Raw genomic sequence first — 24,590 nt, forward strand, 5'->3', positions numbered from 1 at the left:
CGTTTACAGCCCCCAGCCGGGCTGTTCCACCTTGCCGCAGGGTCGGGTGCTGCCCTGCTGTATCATATAGATTGAATTTGGTTGTTGCGGAAAACCTTAATCTGAAAACAATGTCTCTGGGTCAGATCTCCACTGCCCTACCAGTTGGCCCCTTAGCCCCAGACTCTGAGCCTGGCTCACCAGAGTCATTGGCTTGAAGGAAAAGGTGGGGAGAAATGGCCAAGTCTAAAAGGCTAGAGTCTCAGAAAACTCCCCCTGCGGGGTTTCACCTGGGCCCTGGAGCAGTTCAGCTCAGCTTCTTCCTAGTCCAAGCTCCCCACACCTTTTCCCCCCAACCACAGAGAAACAAGAGTTTGTTCTGTTCTGGGGGGCAGAGGAAGGCGCTTCCCAAACTTTACACTGGCAGGGGAGGGTGTGAGGAGGTTCACTGAGCCGTCTTCCCAGATCTCCCACTTGGTGGGAGAGACAGGAAGCCTGGACTCTGCCCCACGCTATGGGGGCCCTGGGAGTGTCCTGGCTTGTCAGTTCTTGGTGCTCTGTTGTTCCCAGGAAAGCAGCGGGGAGTTTGAAAGGAAGAGCCGAAACCTGGGATAGGGGGTGCTGGGGTAGAAGCAGAGAGGCGGATAGGTTTCCTGCTCCAAGGGCCCTTTGCCTTTCTTCTGCCCTTTCCTAGGCCTCGAGGCGCGGGTTTTCCACTTCCACCTCACCACATCTGCCAGACCTTAATAAAGGCCCCCACTTCTCCCATTAGCTTTCCTGTGTCCTCTTTGCATGTGGGAACAGACCTGGGGTAGAAAGAGCTCTGGCCTTGAAGCAGAGCTGACTGGTTTGGGGCCGGGCCCTGACACTTAAATCCCCATGTGGATTTGAAAAAAGGCAGTTCACCTGACTATTTCTCTTCTGAAAAATGGGCTTAATGATACCTGCCCTTCCCCTCTCCCAGCATTACTGTGTGAGGATCCAGAAATAATGGACAGGAGGTACTTGATAACCTGGATAGGTATCCCCTTGTGCACTTTGGGCCTGCTTCCGGCAGCAGTCTCCCTGCCCCTGCGGGTGGGGCAGGTGGGCTACTGAGTTGCAAGGCTCTCCCTCCTGGGACTTCCTCAGACAGGGTTTTGGTCTTTGGTTTCTGTGATCCTAATTGTTCCCATGACCCTGCTGCCCCACATAGACCCCAACTGCATGTCTGCCATCCTACTTCAGCTCTAGGTTGCTACTTTTGCTGGGGTTGGGGACAAGTGTTTGTCTGGAGAATAGGGCAAAGGAGAAAGGCTCCCAGGCCAGATGGTACAGAGAGAGGCTAGAGCAGGCCCTGGATTCTGGCCAGTGGAGATTAGATCTTCGGGGTAGTGGGAAACACCTAGATTCTCCTTGCCCAAATTTGGGAGAGATCAGAGTCCTGAGGCTTTTTTGGGGGTAGGTAGAAATGGCAAAGCAGACAACATGGGTGACACCTATGGAGGAAGTATGACTGAGTAGATGTGACAAGAGGTGGGAGGGGCAGAATGGGTGGTTCTAGAGCCCGCTCCTATGTAAACCACTGCCCAGGAGACACGCTCAGGTAAAAACAGGTGCTCTCCTGTTAAACAGAAACTGGAGCTGTGCTGAGGTTGGGCCAGCCCAACTCTGTTCATGCCTGAACTGCCAGCAGCCTTGGCCCAGCACCAACCTGAGAATCCCTTGCAGGAAGGGATGCCCCTTGACCACTACCCACAAATAAAAGGCAACATTACTTCTTCCTAGAAACACAAAACATCAATGTACTGACACAATTTAGTGCAAGAAACAGAAAATTTTTAAATCAAGTTTTAAAAATATATAATTTAATTCCACATTAAAGCCAAGCTATCTTGGTGGGAAGAAGGTATAAAAGTCAGGTGGAAACCCAGAGGGCCGAGTACACACATGAAGAGAGAGATTTAGCTGAGAAGCAGCATCCAGGGAAAGAAAGGCCTCCACAAGCTGAGATGATTGCTCTCTGCCCTCTGAACTGTTCATTAACAAGTCACCAGTCCCAGTTCTTTGTTCAAATCCTCAAACTTGGAGAGACACTGCTTCAATGAGACAATTACAGCAACCACGGGAAGCGCTTTGGGCTGCAGGAGAGACAGTCAAAGCCAAATCACGTCCAGGCGGGATGAAGTAAACCTGGACCGAGAAGCCTGACCCAGCAGTGGAGCTCACACATGCCCCATAGGGACGGTCCTCCCATATACACAACAGCGCGCTCAGCACATGTGCAGAGGCAGGCAACTCCTGAGCTTGGTTCCCGCTGGGTCGGGGTGAATAATACACTTTAATAGCAAAGAAGATCCCAGGTCTCTGCATGAGACCCATATCCTCTCCTGGGCTGTCACTCAATCTTGGGAAATACTGGTTCAAGGAAGAGAAACAAGGGCTCCATTGTGAGAGAGCAGCAGGCAAGCTCTCCTTCTGCATCTGGACAGGACCCCCCCCCTTCTCCCTCAGAGCAGGCTCAGCTCAGCTGCCGCCATTGCTCTCCTGATGGTCAAAAGGTCAGAACCCAGCTATGTTGTCGTAGCAGAGAAGTGACCTCAGCTCTAGGGTAGAGATGGTCAAGGAACACCCACAGAATGGGGATCCTTTTTCCTCACCTGAGCCAGAAAGATAACCAACTCTGCTGTCCCTTATCCTTGGCCCATTCAACATCCCTTTTCTACCTCAGCTTAAAACCCAAACCTCCCTCCCCAGGTGCCAACATTGTCGGTGCTGGGCACTCAGTCAGGACAGGCTGGGCCACCATATCCAGGAGTGTTTCTGAATGGGGAAAATTTAGGCTGGAATTAGGACTGGGAGATAAGTGTGGTGGCATGCACCTGTAGTCCCAGCTACTCAGGAGGCTGAGGCAGGAAGATCACTTGAGCCCAGGAGTTTGATGCCAGCCAGGGCAACATGGCAAGACCCTGTCTCAACGAAACAAAAAACAAGACTGGGGAGGTGGGTGCCCAGTCCCCGTTTCCCCTTTGGTTTCATTTGAAGTTCCCTGTACTGTCTCTCCCCAGAAGGCCTTCAAGGTTAACAAACAACAATGCCCTGCCCCTTGATTACTGGCCTGGGCTTACGAAGGCGCATACTCAGACAGAATCAGGAGGCACTCACTCAGCTTAATGAAGGGGCGGGGATCTGCAGTCAGCAGATTGCCTGGCCTATATTCCTCTCCCTGGACTTTTTCTGAATTGTGTCTTTAGGGTGTGGTTTGCTGCCCAGTGACAACATACATTCCTTTATATCCTGGAATGTTGTATAGTCTCTTTTAGTGTCTGGCATACAGTTCTATAGTAGTTCTAGCATTTATATCACTTCAGAACTTACTAATAACATAAGGATGGGAGAAGCAGCACCATAACGGATGTGTCCAATCTCCCAGAGGCTTCTCTACAAGCACTACATCCAGACCAGCTTTCCACAAGTTCTGCAACCTGGCCTGGCAAGACCTGCCTGATGTTCTGCCAGGTAAGGAGCCTCCTCAGTGCTGAGGACAGTGGCTCTCGACTGTAACCCCAGCGCTTTGGGAGGCAGAGGCAGGAGGATTGCTTGAGGCCAGGAATTGGACAGCAGCCTGGGCAGCATAGTGGGAACCCATCTCTATGGCAAGCAAAAAAAAAAAAAAAGAGCCTCCTCAGGAGCTGTGAGGGGGGTACAAGGAGGTGGCCATTCCCCAACCAAGTGCTAGGAAAAAACCACTAAGAACAAACCCTGAAGCACACATACTGGGCAGCACAAACCAGCTGAGAAGAGAGGTGTTATGTTTGTTTTCTGTTTGGGGTGGGGAAAGGGAGGGGTTGACCATAAAATCCCTTTGTTAAAATCCATCCAGGACCTCAGGGGAGAAAAATAAAAACAAAATAAAATAAAAGCTGTGTTGTTACTTAGTATGTTTCAAAAGCAAATGGGACATGCTGCACATTGTGAATGGCAGGAGATGGAGGGAGCAAGGGGAAACCTTCTGCATTTAATATGTGCCATCTGTAACCACTCAGGACTCCAGACTGAAGTGCTCTGTGGAGAGGACATGGTTAATCATGGGGCGATCTCCCAGCATGGCCTGGCTAGTGCTGATGCTGAAAGACAAGGCTGGAGGTCTGGGCTGTACGTTCTGAGCGCAAAGAGGCCCTGTGCTCTGGTTTTAGGGGATTCAGGGGATTCTCATCATGTGCACCAGAGCACAGATACTAAATCTCCCTCACTCTGAGCCCAGGCCAGTATCCTAACCTTTCAGCTAAAAGGAACAGTCACAGAAAACCATTTTTGTTTCCTTAAGAAAATAAATATTTCCAGGAGTTCAAGCCAAAGTACAGGGGCTGGAGAGGGGGTGGGAAGTGGGGCAAACACTTTAGATGAGCACAGTAGCTCCTGCTAGCTGGGGCATTAGGGCCCTTACTATGTCCCTGCACAAGATGCTCACCCACTCCCCTTTCCCATCCTGGGGCTACACAAATTGTCCCTTTCTTGAAGCTGATGCAATGTGTCTCTGTGTTAGATATGAGCTCCCAACTGGCCCCAAGGACTTGGGGTGATGGGGGCTGGAGGCTCTTGCGAAAGCCAGGCTTAAATCCCTGTTTCTATTTTACCAGCAGGGAAGAAATGAGTCAAGTTGAGAAAATGCTCAGTTAAGACAGTCAGTTATAGCACAGTTGTATCCTCAGGACCAGCCTGTCATCAGTGAGAATAAGTCCAAGCCCCGGGTTACTGCTGCTGGAGAGGCAAATGAACAAGCTCGCCTTTCAGCGCCGTCGGAAGGCCCGGGATATTCTCCAGGCGTTGGGTTCCTCATAGCGGTTGTACAAGGGTTCAAGACGCTGTTGCTTCTTCTGTTTGCTTAGCTTAGTTGGGTCTGAGACCTTGAAGAAGGCTGGGGCAAACTCCACAAGCCACCGAGGGTCGATGGTGGTAACTTCACGCATGTATTCCTTGGTGGTCAGCACCAGCTCATGGTACACCACCCTGAAGGGGGACAGAGATAGGACTCAAGCCTCTGGATATAGGCCCCACTCTATAGTCGACCTGGTCCCTAGTAGGCCTCAGCAGCGCTTACATTTTATCCTCTTACTTCTCCCGTCTGACCCCTACAAGACTGCAGTCTGTTTATGACAGTCACACCCCAATACTGAAGCACCTGCACACCTCTAACCACAAGAAAGGTCTCAGGCGAATATGTTCTAGTCCTGGTTCTGGCTCTTAACTAGTTAAGTGACATGGAGCCAATCACATCCCTTCTCTAATGTGTTTCTTGCTCTATAAAATGTGAGGGTGGTTTATTAGAATGTTTCCACAGAATTCTAGGGCTCTGAAGAGGGGCCTCACACTGCCACAAGGGATGGAGAAGGCCAAACATGCAAGGAGCCACATTTCTAACCCTTCTACTGTGATAACATGGTGGTTTTAAATCAGTTTTATATTAGGGTTCTAGATAGAGTCCAATTTTTTAAAAATGCTACTTTAAAACAATTTTTTTTTAAACTACATCACTAGGTAGTTGTTTCTTTTTTTTTTTTTTTGAGATGGAATCTTGCTCTGTCTCCCAGGCTGGAGTGCAATGGCGTGATCTTGGCTCACTGCAACCTCTGCCTCCTGGGTTCAAGCTATTCTCATGTCTCAGCCTCCCAAGTAGCTGGGATTACAGGTGCCTTCCACCACGCCCGGCTAATTTTTGTATTTTTAGTAGAGACAGCGTTTCACTATATTGGTCAGGTTGGCCTGGAACTCCTGACCTCTGGTGATCCACCCGCCTTGGCCTCCCAAAGTGTTGGGATTACAGACGTGAGCCACTGCGTCCGGCCACTAGGTAGTTTTTTGTTTTTTTGTTTTTTTTTGTTTTTTTGAGATGGAATTCTGCTCTCGTTGCCCAGGCTGGAGTGCAATGGCTCACTGCAGCCTCCGCCTCCCGGGTTCAAGGGATTATCCTGTCTCAGTCTCCCGAGTAGTTAGGATTATAGGCATGCCCACTACACCTAGCTAATTTTGTATTTTTAGTAGAGACATGGTTTCTCCATGTTGGTCAGGCTGGTCTCGAACTCCCGACCTCAGCTGATCGGCCCACCTCAGCCTCCCAAAGTGCTGGGATTACAGGTGTGAGCCACTGTGCCTGGCCACTAGGTATTTTTTTTAAACCACAATTTTTTTTTCAACTAGGTCTCACCCCTATGATTTTAATTCTCTCATAGGGTTTGATACATTGTGACTAATTCAGGTTTCTGCTGCTCTAGAAAGGCAAGCAATGTTATACTAGGACATACTGGGAGCAGTGAAGACACAATCACAAAATACCAGGAGATTTACAGGTTTTTCTCTGCCCAGAAAAGCCCCTAGACCCTGGGACATGTCCACCTACCATTCTGGCTGTCTGTTGAAGAGAGCACTGGAAGGATGGATATAGACCACCTGCTGGTCGATCAGTGTCCGGTAACCCTCCTGCGGGTCTTTCTTGGCAGCATTACGGAAGAACCCACTGCAGATGGCCTTCTGCACTCGGACTGTGGACTTGCCACAGGAAACAACATCCAGCTTGTGTCTATCAAGATAGGACAAAAGATGTGAGCCCACTCGGCTTTCACAGGTCTATTTTCCACAATGACAGTGCCCAATACGCCTATCTTGGGGTGCCCAGAGAAGTTACCAGGACCTTTCTTCCAACTCTAAGTGTACTACAGAGGCAGTTCTACACAGTGGGCAGATGGAGGCACTCAGAGATGGGTACTTTGTTTATACAGGTATATACAGTAATAATGTTCCAGAGGGCTGCAAACAAAGAGCATTTTTTCAACAACTAGCAATCTTCCTCTTAGGAACTTTCTGAGGTAATTCTCAGCCATACCCTTGCTTGGGGAGAAGGAATATAACAAAGATGGAAAAACTGGAGGAAAACGGTTATGTGAGGACCAAGAGAAAAGGTGCCTATAGCTTTATAGGTACACACAGAGATGAATGGACATGATACTCAAAGCGGTTCAACTCCAACATGGAGTGTCATCAGATTCTGGCTTACCTGTCCATTATGCCTAACATCTGCTTGCGAATGTCCTGGGCCCGGCGCAGGGAACGAGCCTGGATAAAATTCTCATAGCACCATGGGTTGGAGAATTTGTTGTTCTTCCAGGAGTTGTACACAGCTAGCAGGGTGAGGTGGTCCCCTTCAGTCTGGTGGAATTTAGCCTTCTTCTGATCCGCAAGGGCTTGTTTATCCTGTCAAGCAGTGGGACAGAGGAACATTTCTGACTCAACAGCTACTAACTGAACATGGAGCAATTCTAGGGAGCCCTACAGGACCCTATCAAAAGTGTCCACATCAGGCTAGGCATGATGGCTCAGGCCTGTAATCCCAGCACTTTGGGAGGCTGGGGCAAGAGAATCACTTGAGGCCGGGAATTTGAGACCAGCCTGGCCAACACGGTACAATCCTGTCTCTTACTAAAAATACAAAAATTAGCAGGGCATGGTGGCACACGCCTGTAATCCCAGCTGCTCTGGAGGCTGAGGCAGGAGAATCGCTTGAACCCGGGAGGTAGAGATTGCAAGATCATTCCACTGCACGCCAGCCTGGGCAACACAGTGAGACTCCATCGAAAAAAAAAAAAAGTCCACATCAAGCATTGGAATGGCAACAGGCCAACTACCCCAACTTCACAGCACCCCCATCTAAACTTGGATCTGAACTTCCTACCTTGGGCCTATAGAAGACGTTCTGCACAGACAACATGGATACAATGGTCAGCATTTCCTCACTGCAGCCCAGATGCACAGACATGATGAGCATTTTGCATAGCATTGGCTCCAGAGGGAACTCTGCCATCTAGAGGGAGAAAAAAAAACTACACCTGCTTCCCTGTGGAAGACACATTCGGATTCACCATAGCAAGACCTTGGTCAGAGTGGGTAACAACACAGATTTTCCCAAAGCATAATGATGCCTTGGGATGCCTTTCTCTATCAGAAGAATGCTGTTGTTTATTATTTTCCCAAATAAACTCCAACGGGATGTATGTGACCAAGCACATAACTACTGCTGGGGTAGGTGAGAATTTTGCAGATGCCATTTCTAATTAAGGCCACATTCAGTAATACATCCTGAGGCAAAATTAACTGTGAACACAACATCTTTTTGTATAAAGAAGAAACAGTTTAAAGTGATAGTGGAGAAATTCAGGTTAAAAACAAACATTTAGAATTCTACTCAAAGCTTATCCATGGCCTCAGCCTGATTTTGTACAGACCGAAGGATGTGAAAGGCTGACCAGGGAATCTGCCCAAAAGCACAGGAAGTTAAGTCTGTCCCTTACCCGGCGGCCCAAGCGAGTGAGCAGGCCCTCGTCATCCAGGGCTCCCAGTGTGTACAGCTGCTCCATGGCTGTGATCAAAGTTTCCATTGGTGGGGCATCCATGAAATCAAAGGACAGCAGATCATTGATACCCATGGCCTAGAACAGAAAGGAAGAAGGCATGTGATAAGAGGGTCAGTCTAGCCAGTGTCAGCATGTGGGGAAGCTACTTGTTACTTTATTTCCCATTTCTTCAATTGCAATTAGGAAGCCACTGGTGAGACTGGTGGTAATTTCCAGGGCTGGGCCACATAAAACTCAGACCACTATAAAAGAAAGCACATACTTGAGACAGAGTCTCACTCTGTCGCCCAGGCTGGAGTGCAGTGGCCCAATCTCAGCTCACTGCAACCTCCATCTCCTGTATTCAAGCGATTCTCCTGCCTCAGCATCCCAAGTAGCTGGGATTACAGGCACCCGCCATCATGCCCAGCTAATTTTTGTATTTTCAGTAGAGATGGGGTTTTACCATATTGGCTGGGCTGGTCTTGAACTCCTGACCTCAAGTGATCCGCCTGCCTCAGCCTCCCAAAGGAAAGCACATACTTTCTCAGGAAACTTTTTGAAAGTACTCTCTCAGCTGGGCATGGTGGCTCACACCTGTGAGCCAAGGAGGCAGAATCGCTTAAGCCCAGAAGTTGAGACCAGCCTGGCCAACATGACAAAACGTCTTCAAAAAAAAAAAAAAAAAAAAAAAAAACAAGCCTAACACTCTCTCAAAATGACAATACATACAACTCAACAACAAAAGGACAAACAACTCAATTTAAAAAATAGGCAAAGAGCTTGAATAGATATTTCTTCAAAGAAGATACACAAATGGCCAACAAGCACATAAAAAGATGTACAACATCAGTAGTAATTAGGGAAATGCAAATCAAAACCACAATGAGATATCACTTCATACCCACTAGGATGGCTATAACTTTTTTAAAAAACAGAAACTAACAAATGTCAGTGAGAATAGGAGACATGGGAAACCTCATGCATTGCTGGTGGGAATGTAAGATGAGGTAGCCACTGTAGAAAAGCTTGGTGGTTCCTTAACAGGCTAAATATAGAATTAGCACATGACCCAGCAATTACACTTCTAGGTATATATCCAAAAGAACTGAAAGCAGACTCAAACAGATACCTGCACACTAAGGTTCACAGCAGCATTATTGATAATAGCCAAAAGGTAGAAACAATCCAAACGTCCATCTGCTGATGAATGGATAAACAAAATGTGGTATATACATACAACAGAATACTATTCACCCTTAAAAAGGAATGAAATAAATGGATAAACCTTTAAAATAACATGAATAAATCTTGAAAACATTATTCTAAGAGAAACAGGTCAGATACAAAAGAGTATTGTATGATTCCACTTAAATGAGGTTATCTAGAATAGACAAATTCAGAGAGGCAGAAAGTAGACTCTTACCAAAGGATAGAGGGAGGGGGAAAGGGGAGTTACAGTTTAAAGCGTACAGAGTTTCTGTTTGGGACAATGAAAAGTTCTAGAAATGGATGTTGGTGATGGTTGTACAACATCGTGAATGTATTTAATGCCACTGAATTGTATAGTTTAAAAAGGTTACAATAGTAAATGTCGCTATGTATTTTACAATAATAATAATAATACAGTCTACCAGCTTGTCCTGTCTCTTGCATACATCATTTCTACTACACATCTATGAGGGACCTCGTACCATGTTAGGTGGGAGGGATATAAAGATGGCCAAGATATGACCCCTGCTTTCAGAGAGTTCATACTGGGTTAGAACTATGTTCACAACACCACCACAGTGCAATCTACACGCCTGGCACGTAGCAGGTGTTCAATACATTAGTTAATTTGATGAATAAAAGAAACGACTGAATGATGCATGATTCAAGTGTGTATAAAGTGTGATGTGGTAGGACCTAAGCTTTGTATTTCTTTCTCATAAAGTGATCGTGACCATAAACACAGCAGGTGTTCAATAAATGTTTATTGTGTGAATAATAACTATCAGGAATTATGTTAGTAATCATCAAGCACTGTGCCAAGTGCCTTTACCTACATTATCTCACTTATCTTTCCAACAAATACTATTAACAGCCCCCTTTTCAGAGGAGAACACAGAGCAGAGGGCAAAGTAAATAACTTGCCCAAAGTCACACAGTTTGGAGCTGAAGTCCGAGCCACAGATGCCTCTCTGTTGGCACTCCAGAGACTGGAGCATGTTTCTTTTCTCTTTCCAAAGCTCTGTTTTAGCCTCTTTTACAGGGAATAAATAATAAATGACAACAGAGCACTCTGCACCAGAATGTGCTAGGGCTCCAGGGTAGCATCAGTGTCGGGGGAAACGCCATCAGCTGGGAAATTACTCATATGGCTCCTCCTGCCAAAAGAGAATGAAGTCCTCACTGGGGACTGAGAGAGGAAGAACAATGATTCAGAATGAAAACCAAGTCCCTGAGAGCCAGTCTGAAATCTGTATTGACAGTTCCCTTGCAAAGTTTTTGAACAGTATTTTTTTCTCTCATTCTAAAAGAACAGAACTGGATCTGAGCGCTAAAGTGGTTGAGGTTAGGTGTGTTTGTCCACAGTTTGGCATTGATTATATTTTTCTAATTTCCTTTTAGAAAATGCTCCTAACTAGAACCTTTTACAACCTAATATCCTGCTGGCTGTTATGGCAAGAAAAAAATGTGTGTTCACAGCAGACATGCCAACTTAGCCCCAGACCTGCCGTGAGAGGCTGTTATCACAGCCATTTGCATTTCACTCAAAGGGACTGGTTTCATGAGGTTACTAAAGTATTTAACAAGGTTCATAAAACTGAGATTCATTTATGAAGGCCAGGATTGGACTGTTCCACTAACCCATTCTAACAAGACAGTGATTTCTACCTTGAGTGACAGCACTGTGCTTGCTAAGTTGGTTCTCTGGATTTCCGGCACGTTTGTGGTCAGCATTTCATCTCGGTAGGCACGTTCTGTGTACAGCCTGTAACACTTTCCTGGGCCTGTTCTCCCAGCTCTGCCGGCTCGTTGCTTTGCCTGAGCCTAGAGGGGTGGGAATATAAAAGCAAACTATCTGTTAAACACTGCTTAACAGCTTTATCCAGGATATCTGTTAAAAGGGGGACAATTAGCAACTGGCAAAATCAGGAATGGGGTTGATTTCACTTCCTTTGGGACCATTTCCAAAACTACCAATGCTCTTATCTTCCCCTCTCCATACGCAGCACTTTGGGGAAGTTTGTTCAAGGGAGGCAATACAAGCAGGGTTAATGGAAGAAATATTATACAGATCTCAGACATATATCTTCAAAATAGTGTGGCACAATATAAAAGAGAAAGCATAAAACAAGATGACAGAGCACCATCCCCACAGTTATGACCAAAAATGTAAGTGAAATAAATAAATAACGTCAATCATACCAATGATGACTCTGCAGTCATTTTAAAAATCATGTTTGCAGGCTAGGCATCATGGCTCACGCCTATAACCCCAGCACTTTGGGAGGCCAAAGTGGGCAGATCGCCTGAGCCCAGGAGTTCAAGACCAGCCAGGGCAGTATGTTGAAACTCCATCTCTACAACAAATACAAAAATTAACTTGGTGTGGTGGCTCACACCTGTAGTCCCAGGATTCAGGAGGCTCAGATGGGAGGACCACCTCAGCCTGGGGAGGTTGAGGCTGGCTGCAGTGAGCTGTGATCACATCACTGCACTACAGCCTGGGCAACGACAGAGACTGACCCTGACTCAAAATAAAATAAAAAATAAAAATAAAAATCATGTTTGCGATGTTAAATGACAGAAGAAAATGTTCACTCACATTAAATGCAAAATGCAAGTTACAAAACAACATAAAATAATTTTATAAAAAGTCTTTCTATATCAACTACTAGAAGGAAATGACTAGGGGAAAAAAACCCTAAAATGTTAACAGTGGCTAACTCTGATAGTAGGCTTGCAGATGAGGTCTATTTTCTTTAGACTTTACCAAATATTGAACATGTATTATTCTAACGGGAAAATTAAATACTCAAAAAAATATACAAAACTGCATATTTACTTGACTACTAAAATTGCAACCATGAAAGAAATAAACATGAAAAAAGACAGGAACGAAAAACAGCAAAATGATGACAGTGGAGGTAGGAGGATGATGGGTAAATTTTTTTCTTCTATTTTTCAAAAATAGTATAACACTACTTCAAAAACACCAATTTATTTTATTAAAAAAAAATGTAGTCTAGCCATAGGTTGCTAGGAAACCATGAATAGCAATCTGAAGAGGGTCGTTTTCTGACAAAACCATCTGTTGTTACAAACAGTACCAGGATTTACAAATTACTATGCCAGGCCGGGCGCGGTGGCTCAAGCCTGTAATCCCAGCACTTTGGGAGGCCGAGACGGGCGGATCACGAGGTCAGGAGATCGAGACCATCCTGGCTAACACGGTGAAACCCCGTCTCTACCAAAATACAAAACTAGCCGGGCGAGGTGGCGAGTGCCTGTAGTCCCAGCTACTCGGGAGGCTGAGGCAGGAGAATGGCGTAAACCCGGGAGGCGGAGCTTGCAGTGAGCTGAGATCCGGCCACTGCACTCCAGTCCGGGCGACAGAGCGAGACTCCGCCTCAAAAAAAAAAAAAAAAATTACTATGCCAGTTCCAAACCAAAAGATAGGTTATGAAAGGACAACTAACCACACAAATCCAGGCAGCAATCACACACAGTGGCTGGATTCTACAGCATTCTACAGACGTCACTCTCCAAATCAGGACAGGCATGTGTAACTAATTTTTTGATCACCATCACCCTGACAAGTAGTATAGAGCATACAAGCTGGAGCTGGCTACCCAGGTTTAAATCTTGGCTCCACTAGCTCTGTGATGTTAGGCAAGTCACCTAACCCCTGTGCCTCAGGGTCCTCATCTGTGAAAATAATATCTACCACATAGGATCAATGCAAGAATGCACTGAGTCAATGCATGCATCTAGGACGTTAAGTACTAAAAGTGTTTGCTATTATTGGGCCGGGCATGGTGGCTCACCCTGTAATCCCAGCACTTTGGCAGGCCAAGGCAGGTGGATCATGAGGTCAGGAGATCGAGACCATCCTGGATAACAGTGAAACTCTACCAAAAATACAAAAATTAGCTGGGCATGGTGGCATGCGTCTGTAGTCCCAGCTACTTGGGAGGCTGAGGCAGGAGAATCACTTGAACCCAGGAGGCAGAGGTTGCAGTGAGCCGAGATCGCACCATTGCACTCCAGTCTGGGCTACAGAGCGAGGCTCCATCTCAAAAAAAAAAAAGTGTTAGCTATTATTATTACTTAAGTTTCAAAATAAAAATAGCCTTATGGCTTTCACAAATTATGAAAGTAACACATACCCATTGTAAAAGATTAAGACAACATATAAAAGTATAAAAGAAAATGCACATCACCTACTAGCACCACCCATAAATAATCTTGGCTAACATTTAGACTACATGCTTTCAATCTTTGGCATACCTCACTCACACACACTCTGTAGAACTGTTCACCATCTATTTTTAAATAAAAATTAGATTACATCATTCATGTTGTTTTGTAGGCTCACTTTTTCAAATAAAATATTATAGTTACATGCTTATGTCATTAAATACAGATACACACCACCATGTTAATGCCACCAACATTCTATGGCATGAATATACCATAATTTATTAAACTACTTCCCTTTTGGAATACATTTAGAATTTTTTCCAGGTTTCCCCGATATAAACAACGCTTCAATGAACATCCTTTTCCATTACCTTTGGACATGTATTCAATCATTTCTAACTTTCAGATACATTCCTAGAAGCAGAACAGTTAGGTTAAAGAGATGAACCTTTAAGTTTTGGATATACTGTTGCCAAACTTCTCTCAAAAAAGTGATTGGTAACTCATTTTTAAATGTAATTTAGGCAGGAAATTACATTTTACCAAATTACCAAAAAACCAGAAAATCATGTAATTTATTATTATCTTAGATATCTCGTAGCTAAGCAAAGTATTTTAGAAAATAAAGTACTGATTTTTCCATCTAAAGTAGGTAATATAGGGTACTAGGATCCAAACATTTTTATGTTCTAGTTTTATGGGGCATTTAAAAAAATTATTATTATTATTTTAGAGACAGGGCCTTGCTCTGTTGCCCCCCGCTAGAGTGCAGTGGCACTATCCTAGCTCACTGCAGCCTCAGATTCCTGGGCTCAAGTGATCCTCCCACCTCAGACTCTTAAGCAGCTGGGACCAGCGGCACATGCCACCATGCCAGACTAATTTTTTTTTTTATTTTTTGTATTGACAGGGTCTTGCTATGTTGCCCAGGCTAGTTGAGAACTCCTGGCCTCAAGCAATCCTCCCACTTCAGCATTCCAAAGTGCTGGGATTACAGGTGTGAGTTACAGGGTCTGGCCTTATGGGGGCATTTTAATGGTGAAATACTATTCTAAAGATTAAAAACGGCCGGGCGTGGTGGCTCAAGCCTGTAATCCCAGCACTTTGGGAGGCCGAGGCGGGCGGATCACAAGGTCAGGAGATCGAGACCATTCTGGCTAACATGGTGAAACCTCGTCTCTACTAAAAGTACAAAAAACTAGCTGGGCGAGGTGGCGGGCGCCTGTAGTCCCAGCTACTCGGGAGGCTGAGGCAGGAGAATGGCGTGAACCCGGGAGGTGGAGCTTGCAGTGAGCTGAGATTCGGCCACTGCACTCCAGCTTAGGCGACAAAGCAAGACTCTGTCTCAAAAAAAAAAAAAAAAAAAAAGATTAAAACTTCAAGGATCAATCAGACTTGGGGATAAAAAAAGATTAAAAACAAATAACAAAAAACCCTTTTATCTCATGTCATTATAGTACCCAGTATCATAAAAGTTCATCTTTGAAAACAATCAAGTTTGAAATATATAACCATAAAAAATTTCAGAAAGGCCCTAACCAGGATTATCAGGAAAACTGTTGATACAAGCCGTCATACCTGAGAAATAGGCGTTACCACGAGCTGGTCAATCCCTGTCTTGGAATTGTAAACTTTCTGCTTCACAAATCCTGGGTCCACCACATAGTAGATACCATCAATAGTCAGCGATGTCTCTGCAATATTGGTGGCAATCACAACCTGCAGGCAAGAGGGACAAAGCTGGAGAGAGGTGCCAAAGTATGAAATGGTTCTTCATACCCTGAGATATGAAATGTTTCTTCTGAACCCAGATATCTTCCCAAAGGAATATGTGGCTATCTCCCTCTCTAGACGGTTAAAATGACACTTAATCCCAGCTCAGCCTCCAACAGCAGAAGGGAGGTGCCTTCCGCTTAAGGGTTAAAGTTGGAAAAGGGATGGTACCTGAGAGGTGAGTGGAATAGGAAAAAGCTAAGGCCAATCAAAGCCAATTTCATTTGGTGCAAATAGCTACTATATATCTCATTTTCTAGATCCAATGTTGATCACTACAATTTTAATTTTCTAGCACCCTGGGAAAGCAGAGATTTCCTGGCATCACATGTGCCAATGCAAAATGAGATTTTTCTTTCCCCTACCGAGATATCTGGACTAAAATATGGGCTGCTTGTATTTTGTGGAATATGTATGTGGAACAAGAGGGAGATTGCTTTTTTTACTGATCATAAAATGAACCAAGAGATGACACAGGAATTTCACAGTTTGTTTGTGTGTAGCAGTCTATGTGATCTGGAGGATTATTAGTCTCAGCTTGGCACTGTCACTGTTCTTCCACCCAGAGGTTCAGCTAATAAAACACAATTGCTTAGAAAAATCATCACTGGGGGCACCGGAATATCACACATCATGCCAGCATCTTACTGGTCCTGAAAGGCTTCTACCTGCTACAGAACTACAGAAGCCCTGCTTAGAAAGAACTCTCATTATTAGTAATAGAATAGGGGAGAAATTCACCATCTTTCCACTCAAGCCTGCTCCTCCTTTCATGTTTCCCTCCTTAGTGCCATCTTCCATCCAGTTGCCCAAGTCAGAAACCTGAGAGTCATGCCTGACTTCCCTCATCCTTCTCCCCTTTACCTGCTAGTACCCACCAAGTCTTGTCCATTTTAACTCTTTAACATTACTCAAGTCTGTCTGCCTTCTTTTTTTTTTTTTGAGACAGAGTCTCACTCTGTTGCCCAAGCTGGAATGCAGTGGTGCGATCTTGGCTCACTGCAACCTCCACCTCCTGGGTTCAAGCGATTCTCCTGCCTCGGGCCTCCCAAGTAGCTGGGATTACAGGCACAAGCCACCATGACTGGTTAATTTTTGTATTTTTAGTAGAGATTGGGTTTCACTATGTTGCCCAGGCTGGTCTTGAGCTCCTGACCTCGTGATCCACCCACCTTAGCCTCCCAAAGTGCTGCGATTACAGGTGTGAGCCACCACGCCAGGCCAAGTCCATCTGCCTTCTACTCTTAGGTATATGTCCAAGAGAAATGAAAACACACGTCCACACAAAAACTTGGTTTTCTTTTTTGAGACAGGTTCTGGTTTGCTCTGTAGCCCTGGCTGGAGTACAGTGGTGTGATCATGGCTCATAGCAGCCTCACCCTCCCAGGCTCACGTGATCCTCCCACCTCAATGTCTTGAGTAGCTGGGACTACAGACATGCGCCACCACGCCTGGCTGATTTTTTTTTTTTTTTTTGTAGGGATAGGGGTCTCACCATGTTGCCCAGGCTGGTCTTGAACTTCTGGGCTCAAAGGATCCTCCCACCTTGGCCTCCAAAAATGTTGGGATCTGCCAGGTGCGGTGGCTCATGCTTGTAATCCTAGCAATTTGGGAGGCTGAGGCGGGTGGATCATCTGAGGTCAGGAGTTCGAGACCAGTCAGGCCAACATGGCAAAACCCTGTCTCTACTAAAAGTACAAAAACTAGCCGGGCGTGGTGGCACATACCTGTAATCCCACTTACTCAGGAGGCTGAGGCAGAAGATCACTTGAACCTAGGAGGCAGAGGTTGCAATGAACCGAGATCATGCCACTGCACTCCAGCCTGGATGACAGAGCAAGACTCTGTCTCAGAAAAAAAAAAAAAAATGCTGGGATCACAGGCATAAGCCACTGTGCCTGGCTCACACAAAAATTTGTAAACAAATGTTCACAGCAGCATTATTCAAGAAAGCCCAAAAGTGGAAATGACCCCAATGTCTATCTTTTTCTTTCTTTTGAGATAGTTTTGCTCGTTGCCCAGGCAGGAGTGCAATGGCATGATCTTGGCTCCCTGAAACCTCTGCCTCCTGGGTTCAGGGGATTCTCCTGCCTCAGCCTCCCAGGTAGCTGGGATTACAGGCAACCACCACCATGCCTGGCTAATTTTTGTATTTTTAGTAGAGACAGGGTTTCACCATCTTGGCCAGGCTGGTCTTAAACTCCTGACCTCAAGTGATCCATCTGCCTCGGCCTCCCAAAGTGATGAAACTACAGGCGTGAGCCACTGCGCTCAGCTCCAATGTCCATCAACTGATAAATGGATAAACAAAATGTGTTGTGCCCATACAACAGAACGGTATTCAGCAAGAAAAAGAAATGAAGTACTGATACATACTACAATGTTGATGAACTCTGAAAACATGCTAAGTCTGGAAAAATTACTGGTAACAAGCCAGCCACAAATACATTATTTCATTTATATGAAATGTCTAGAATAGGCAAATCCACAGAGATGGAAGGTATAGATTAGTGGTTTCCAGGGGCTGAGCAGAGGAGTAAATGGGGGTAGGAGGTGACTGCTAAAGGGTATAGCATTTCTTTTCAGGGAGACAAAATTGTTCTAAATACAATTGTGGCGACGGCTGCACAATTCTGTGAATACAGTTAGCCCTCTATATCTGCTGGTTCCCCATCTGTGGATACAACCAACAGCAGATTAAAAACATTTGGGGAAAATACAACAATAAAAAATAATACAAATAAAAAATATAGTAAAACAACTACTTATATAGCATTTACACTGTATGAGGTATTATATGTAACCTAGAGATAGTTTAAAGTATCACACAAGAAGATGTGCACAGGTTACATGCAAACACTATGGCATTTCATATAAGTGACTTAAGCATACTTGGATTTTGGTATCCTCAGGGGTCCTGGAACCAAACCTCACATACCATGGGATAACTGTATACTAAGTCTTTGAATTGTACACCTTAAAAGGGTAAATTCTGGCTGGGCGTGGTGGTTCACACCTGTAACCCCAGCACTTTGGGAGGCCGAGGCGGGCGGATCATCTGAGGTCAGGGGTTTGAGACCAGCCTGACCAACATGGAGAAACCCTGTCTCGACTAAAAACACAAAATTAGCCAATCTCAGTTACTCGGGAGGCTGAGGCAGGAGAATCACTTGAACCCGGGAGGCGGAGGTTGTGGTGAGCCGAGATCGAACCATTGCACTCCAGCCTTGGCAACAAGAGTGAAACTCCGTCTCAAAACAAACAAACAAACAAACAAACAAACAAAAAATGGTAAATTCCAATCTGGGCAACATGGCGAAACTGTGTCTGTACAAAAAAAAAATACAAAAATTGGCTGGGCACGGTGGTTCATGCCTGTAATCCCAGCACTTTGGGAGGTTGAGGCAGGCAGATCACATGAAGTCAGGAGTTTGAGACCAGCCCAGCCAACATGGGGAAACCCCGTCTCTACTAAAAATACAAAAATTAGCCGGGCGCAGTAGCAGGTGCCTGTAGTCTCAGCTACTCGGGAGGCTGAGGCAGGGGAATCACTTGAACCTGGGAGGCGGAGGTTGCAGTGAGCTGAGATCGTGCCATTGCACTCCAGCCTAGGCAACAAGAGCAAAACTCCATCTCAAAAAAAAAAAAAAAAAAAAATTAGCCAAGAACGGTGGCATACGCCTGTGGTCCCAGCTGCTTAGGAGGCTGAGGCAGGAGGATTACCTGAGTCTGAGAGGCGGAGGTTGCAGTGAGCCGAGATCACACCACTGCACTCTAGCTTGGGTGATAGAGTGAGACCCCATCTCAAAAAAAAGAAAAAAAGAAAAAAAAAAGGTGTAGGGTGGGGGAGTTAATTGAAAGGTATGTAAACTATATCTCAATAAAACTGTTATTAAAAATATACCTATATCTATCTGTCTCCTTTCCTGTTGTCTCATACACATAGTCATATACTTGGTTCCAGCCACTGGAACTACGCCATTCCCTGAACTGGCCCCTCTTGCTCGCCTCCAGGCCATCACAGACAGTTCTGTGCCCTCAGAATGCTTGTCCCCTTGCCTTTCATGAGTTCTCCAGGACTACCTTAGATCCTTATTTCCCCTAAGAAGACAGGGTTGGGTGCTCCCACCTGGGTATCCAAGCATGAGTGGCATATTCACACTATTCACACTATATGCTGAAAGTCTGTTGACTGGGGATGCCCCATAGCAGATAGAGGCCTGTTCTCACAATGCAGCTCCCATGTGTAGCCCAAAGCCTGGTAGATGCTCAAAAAATATTTGTCAAATGAAGAAGAAGAGGAAGAAGAGGACAGGTCACATACTAGGCCCTCATTCCTAAACAAATTGGTTGGACCAGTCTCTAAAACCTAACAAACAAGACTTACATACACCTTAAGCAATCCCTACTATGGCTGGCAGGTTGCACACAACACATGGTTTCAGGGCACATGGAAGCTTCATTTTTGCCCATGTTACCTTTCTGCTGCCTGGTGGAGCTGGGTCAAAGATTCGGGTCTGCATCTCACTGGGAAGAGCAGAGTACACTGGGAGGATAATTAACTCTGGAACATCAGGTCCCAGGGATTTCATTCTTTCATACAGGATCTCGCAAGCAGTATCAATTTCTTCCTGACCAGTCAGGAAGACCAGGATATCACCTACGAGCAGAATAGAGCATTCATTTACTTTCTAACTGTGTGTGTGTGTTCTATACAAAGGCTATGGTGATATTAATAAAACTTCAAATAACAGAACATACACATTCATATTCTGACCAGTAAGTAAACAATAGACAAACCAGTAAAAAAACAATTTATATATGACATAACCACCACCATTTCAAACATACAAGCCTGAGGCTTGCAGAGAGATGAATATTTAGAAGGTGTTTTTAAAAAGATTAGCAAACAAGAACCATATGAGGACTTTTGGCCTAAGAGGGAAAAAATTGCTTTTCCCTTTACCTGGGGCTCTGTTAAATGGATCTGCATAACAGTAATCAGGCTGGCATCCAGATAATCTGTCTCAGGTTCCTTTGTGTACAGTATTTCCACTGGATATGTTCGACCTGGGATGGTGAAAATGGGAGCTTCATAGAAGTATTGAGAAAACTTCACTGCATCCAAGGTGGCTGAGGTGACAATCAACTTCATGTCCTGCCGTTTCTGAACTGTCTAAAGAGAAATATTATGTGGCTTACTGAAAAGGACCACCCAAAAAGACAGATACTCAAATCTAACTCCCAGAATTCAGTTTCCAACAGGTAGAGGGGTCATTGAAGAGCATCTAGTTACCTTTTTCAACAATCCAAAGAGCACATCAGTGTGAATTGTCCTCTCATGCGCCTCGTCCAACATGATGATCGCATACTGAGTGAGGTCAGGGTCAATCAAGCACTCTCTAAGCAACATCCCATCTGTCATGTACTTGATGACTGTTTCAGGGCTAGTGCAGTCCTCAAATCGAATGGTGTAGCCCACCTAAAGCAGAAGAGAAGGGGAAAACCTAGGATACAAATGTCTCCTTTTCCCAATCACCAGGGAAGATTTCAGCCCAGTCACTGTTACGATCTTAATAATTTGATCAAGATGTACAGTAATTTCCTTACAGTAAGGTATGTCTTATGACTATACTCTGAACAGACTGATTATGACAGTGGGAACCCTCTCTCCCTCAGGAGAAACCTGAAAAAAGGCAGTATTATTAATATTTCCATTTGACAGATTAAGAGATCTGGGCCTTTGTTTCTGGTTTTTTTAGAGTGACTCCACTATCTACTTACCTCTTGGCCTAAGCAACAACCAAACTCCTCTGACACTCTTTTTGCCACTGACATAGCTGCCACTCTTCTGGGCTGGGTACACCCAATCTTGCCCCTGGAAGTGTAGCCTGCCTCTGCCAGGTACTGGGTGATCTGCGTTGTCTTTCCAGATCCTGTCTCACCAATAACAATTAGGATCTGATTGTCATGGACAGCCTGAAAGCAACAGAATATAAATATGGTCATTAAAATCTGCCAGAATATAAATGTGGTCATTAAACAGAATACAAATATGGTCATTAAAATCTACATTACTCTGGAATAAAATAATTAATCACTACATTCTAACACCAAAGAAAAGGGGGATGGCCGGGCGTGGTGGCTCAAGCCTGTAATCCCAGCACTTTGGGAGGCCGAGAGGAGACGGGGCCGGATCCGAAGGTCAGCGGAGTCGGAGACCATCCTGGCTAACACGGTGAACGCCCCACGTCTTCTACTAAAAATACAAAAAATCTAGCCGGGCGACTGGTGGCGGGCGCTGTAGTCCCAGCTCACTCGGGGGGGGGGCTGAGGCGCGGAGAATTGGCGTAAACGCCCGGAGGCAGAGCTTGCAGTGAGCTGAGATCCGGCCACTGCACTCCAGCCTGGGCGACAAAGCGAGGACTCTGCCTCTCAAAAAAAAAAAAAAAAAAAAAAAAAAAAAAAAAAAAGGGGGGAGGGATGTACCCATATGGTTAAAGAAGTCAACAATAAATTTAAAAGATACATAAAAAGTGTTCCTTTCCCCTGTAACTCCCAAATTTCTAGTATCTTTCCCCAAAAATTATTTCTTATTTCTACATTGTTTGTAACACCCAGAGATTACAATCAACTACGGTTCTATGAATATAGGACTAGTTAAATAAACCACAGCCTATCCAAATAATAGAAAAAGCTTTTTTTCTTTCTTTCTTTTTTTGTTTGAGATGAAGTCTCACTCTGTCGCCCATGCTGGAGTGCAGTGGCATGATCTCAGCTCATTGCAACCTCCACCTCCTGGATTCAAGTGATTCTCCTGCCTCAGCCTCCCAAGTAAATGGGACTGCAGGCACCCATCAGCACGCCCGGCTAATTTTTGTATTTTCAGTAGAGATAGGGTTTCACCATGTTGGCCAGACTGGTCTTGCACTCCTGACCTCAGGTGATCTGCCCGCCTTGGCTTCCCAAAGTGCTGGGATTACAGGCATGAGCCACTATGCCTGGCCTGGCATTTTTTTTTTTTTTTCTAAGAAGGTCAGGCACAGTGGCTCAAGCACTTTGGGAGGCTGACGAGGGAGGATTGCTTGAGTCCAGGAGTTCAAGACTAGCCTGGACAATATAGTGAGACCACATCTCTACAGAAAATACAAAAACTGGCTAAGCATGATGATGCATGCCTTGTAGTCCCAGCTACTTGGGAGGCTGAGGTGGGAAGATCACTTGAGACCAGGAGATAGAGGTTGCAGTGAGCTGAGATCATGCCACTGTATTCCAGCCTGCACAAAGCGAGACTCTGTCACACACACACACACACACACACACACATACACAAAACAAAATTTCTGAGATACATCATTAAGTGGAAAAAGCAAGATGTAGAACAGTGTATATATCACTGTCACCTATAAACACAGTACACATATAAAATGTGTGCGTGTGTATATATATTTGTACTTGCTTTACACATATAAGATATTGTTGAAAGGATTCACTGGAAACTAGTAAACCTGATTACCTCAAGGAAGGCTCGGTGGTCTTAAAATCAGAATTCCAGAATATAGAGTACCAAAGCAAAGGCCTTGCCCATGTGAGTTTATTGGCTGAGTATCCTCATTTTTAATTACTGACCAGAGCTGTTGGTCCATGCAACACAATACTCTGCCCACCTGGAACTTTTCTAGGGTCCCCAGGAAAAAGAAAATATACAGACATATACATACATATGTGTGTCTATACACGCACACACACAAACATTTGTGATACAGGGTCTCACTCTGTCACCCAGGCTGGAGTGCAGTGGTGTGATTGCAGTTCATTGTGGCCTCGATCTCTCAGGCTCAAGCAATTGTCTTATCTCAGCCTCCCGAGTGGCTGGGACTACAGGCATGGACCACCACACCCAGGTAAATTTTTTTTTTTTTTTTTTTAATTAGACAGAGTCTCACTCTGTAGCCAGGCTGGAGTGCAGCAGCACAATCTCAGCTCACTGCAACCTCCAACTCCCTGATTCAAGTGATTCTCCTGCCTCAGCCTCCTGAATAGCTGGGATTACAGGCATGCACCACCATGCCCAGCTAATTTTTTCTGTTTTTAGTTGAGATGGGGTTTCACCATGTTGGCCAGGATGGCCTCGAACTCCTGAACTCGTGATCCGCCCACCTTGTCCTCCCAAAGTGCTGGATTACAGACGTCAGCCACTGCGCCCCGCCAAATTTTTTATTTTTGTAGAGATAGGTCTCCCTATGTTGCCCAGGCTGGTTTCAGACTCCTATGCTCAAGTGATCCTCCTGCGCCTTGGCCTCCAATGTGCTGGGATTATAGGCATGTGCTACCGTGCTCGGCCCCATTTTTTGAAAAAGTATTTAGAAAGTTTTCTCCTTATTTCTTAACCCTTTTGGATGAGCCACTTCAAGTGGGCACATATTTGTCCTGTTAGTTTCAATTTTAAAATATCCCTCTTTTAGAAAACAACCTTACTGCCCACCAATACATCATAAAAGGCTTCTCACCTGGACCAACTGCTCCTTCAGTTTGTAGATTGGCAGGCTCTCCCTTTGCTCAAGGATTGACATCTGTGTCTTTTTCCCATAAGAGGCTTTATTGCCCCCAAAGGCATGCTTCTTCCACTCGGGAATATCATTGGGCATCATCCCAATACCCCTCATGTTGGCAGCAATTTGTCTGCCTTCCGCTGGAAAGGAAAACAGGCAACTTAGTACTGTCCTCAAGCTACCTCAAGATGTACCAGAGAAAAAAATAAAATGGCAGGTGGTCACTGAACATGGAACATCTCTATTCAGCGACCCGTGATCAAAAGTACTCAAAGAAAAAATTAATGTGAAAAAAAGAATACGCTGGGCGCGGTGGCTCAAACCTGTAATCCCAGCACTTTGGGAGGCCGAGACGGGCGGATCACGAGGTCAGGAGATCGAGACCATCCTGGCAAACACGGTGAAACCCCGTCTCCACTAAAAAATACAAAAAACTAGCCAGGTGAGGTGGCGGGCGCCTGTAGTCCCAGCTACTCAGGAGGCTGAGGCAGGAGAATGGCATAAACCCGGG

The 24,590-nt window shown here is 45.2% G+C and overlaps 1 protein-coding gene across 1 annotated transcript in view; it reads right to left on the reverse strand.

Moving 5' to 3' along the window:
* Window positions 1-1,804: 1,804 nt before the first annotated feature.
* DHX8 (DEAH-box helicase 8) overlaps window positions 1,805-24,590 on the reverse strand; it is a 48,298-nt gene continuing 25,512 nt past the window's right edge. Inside the window, 12 exon segments of the mRNA XM_017892803.1 lie at window positions 1,805-4,968; window positions 6,356-6,535; window positions 7,010-7,206; window positions 7,685-7,813; window positions 8,301-8,438; window positions 11,223-11,378; window positions 15,333-15,473; window positions 20,006-20,189; window positions 20,495-20,703; window positions 20,824-21,009; window positions 21,312-21,506; window positions 24,038-24,219. Of these exon segments, the coding sequence (XP_017748292.1) occupies window positions 4,749-4,968; window positions 6,356-6,535; window positions 7,010-7,206; window positions 7,685-7,813; window positions 8,301-8,438; window positions 11,223-11,378; window positions 15,333-15,473; window positions 20,006-20,189; window positions 20,495-20,703; window positions 20,824-21,009; window positions 21,312-21,506; window positions 24,038-24,219 (2,117 nt within the window). The 3' untranslated portion in view covers window positions 1,805-4,748.

The sequence above is a fragment of the Rhinopithecus bieti genome, unplaced genomic scaffold (genome assembly GCF_001698545.2).
Source record: "Rhinopithecus bieti isolate Rb0 unplaced genomic scaffold, ASM169854v2 scaffold_23529, whole genome shotgun sequence".
In the NCBI taxonomy this organism is placed as follows: domain Eukaryota; kingdom Metazoa; phylum Chordata; class Mammalia; order Primates; family Cercopithecidae; genus Rhinopithecus; species Rhinopithecus bieti.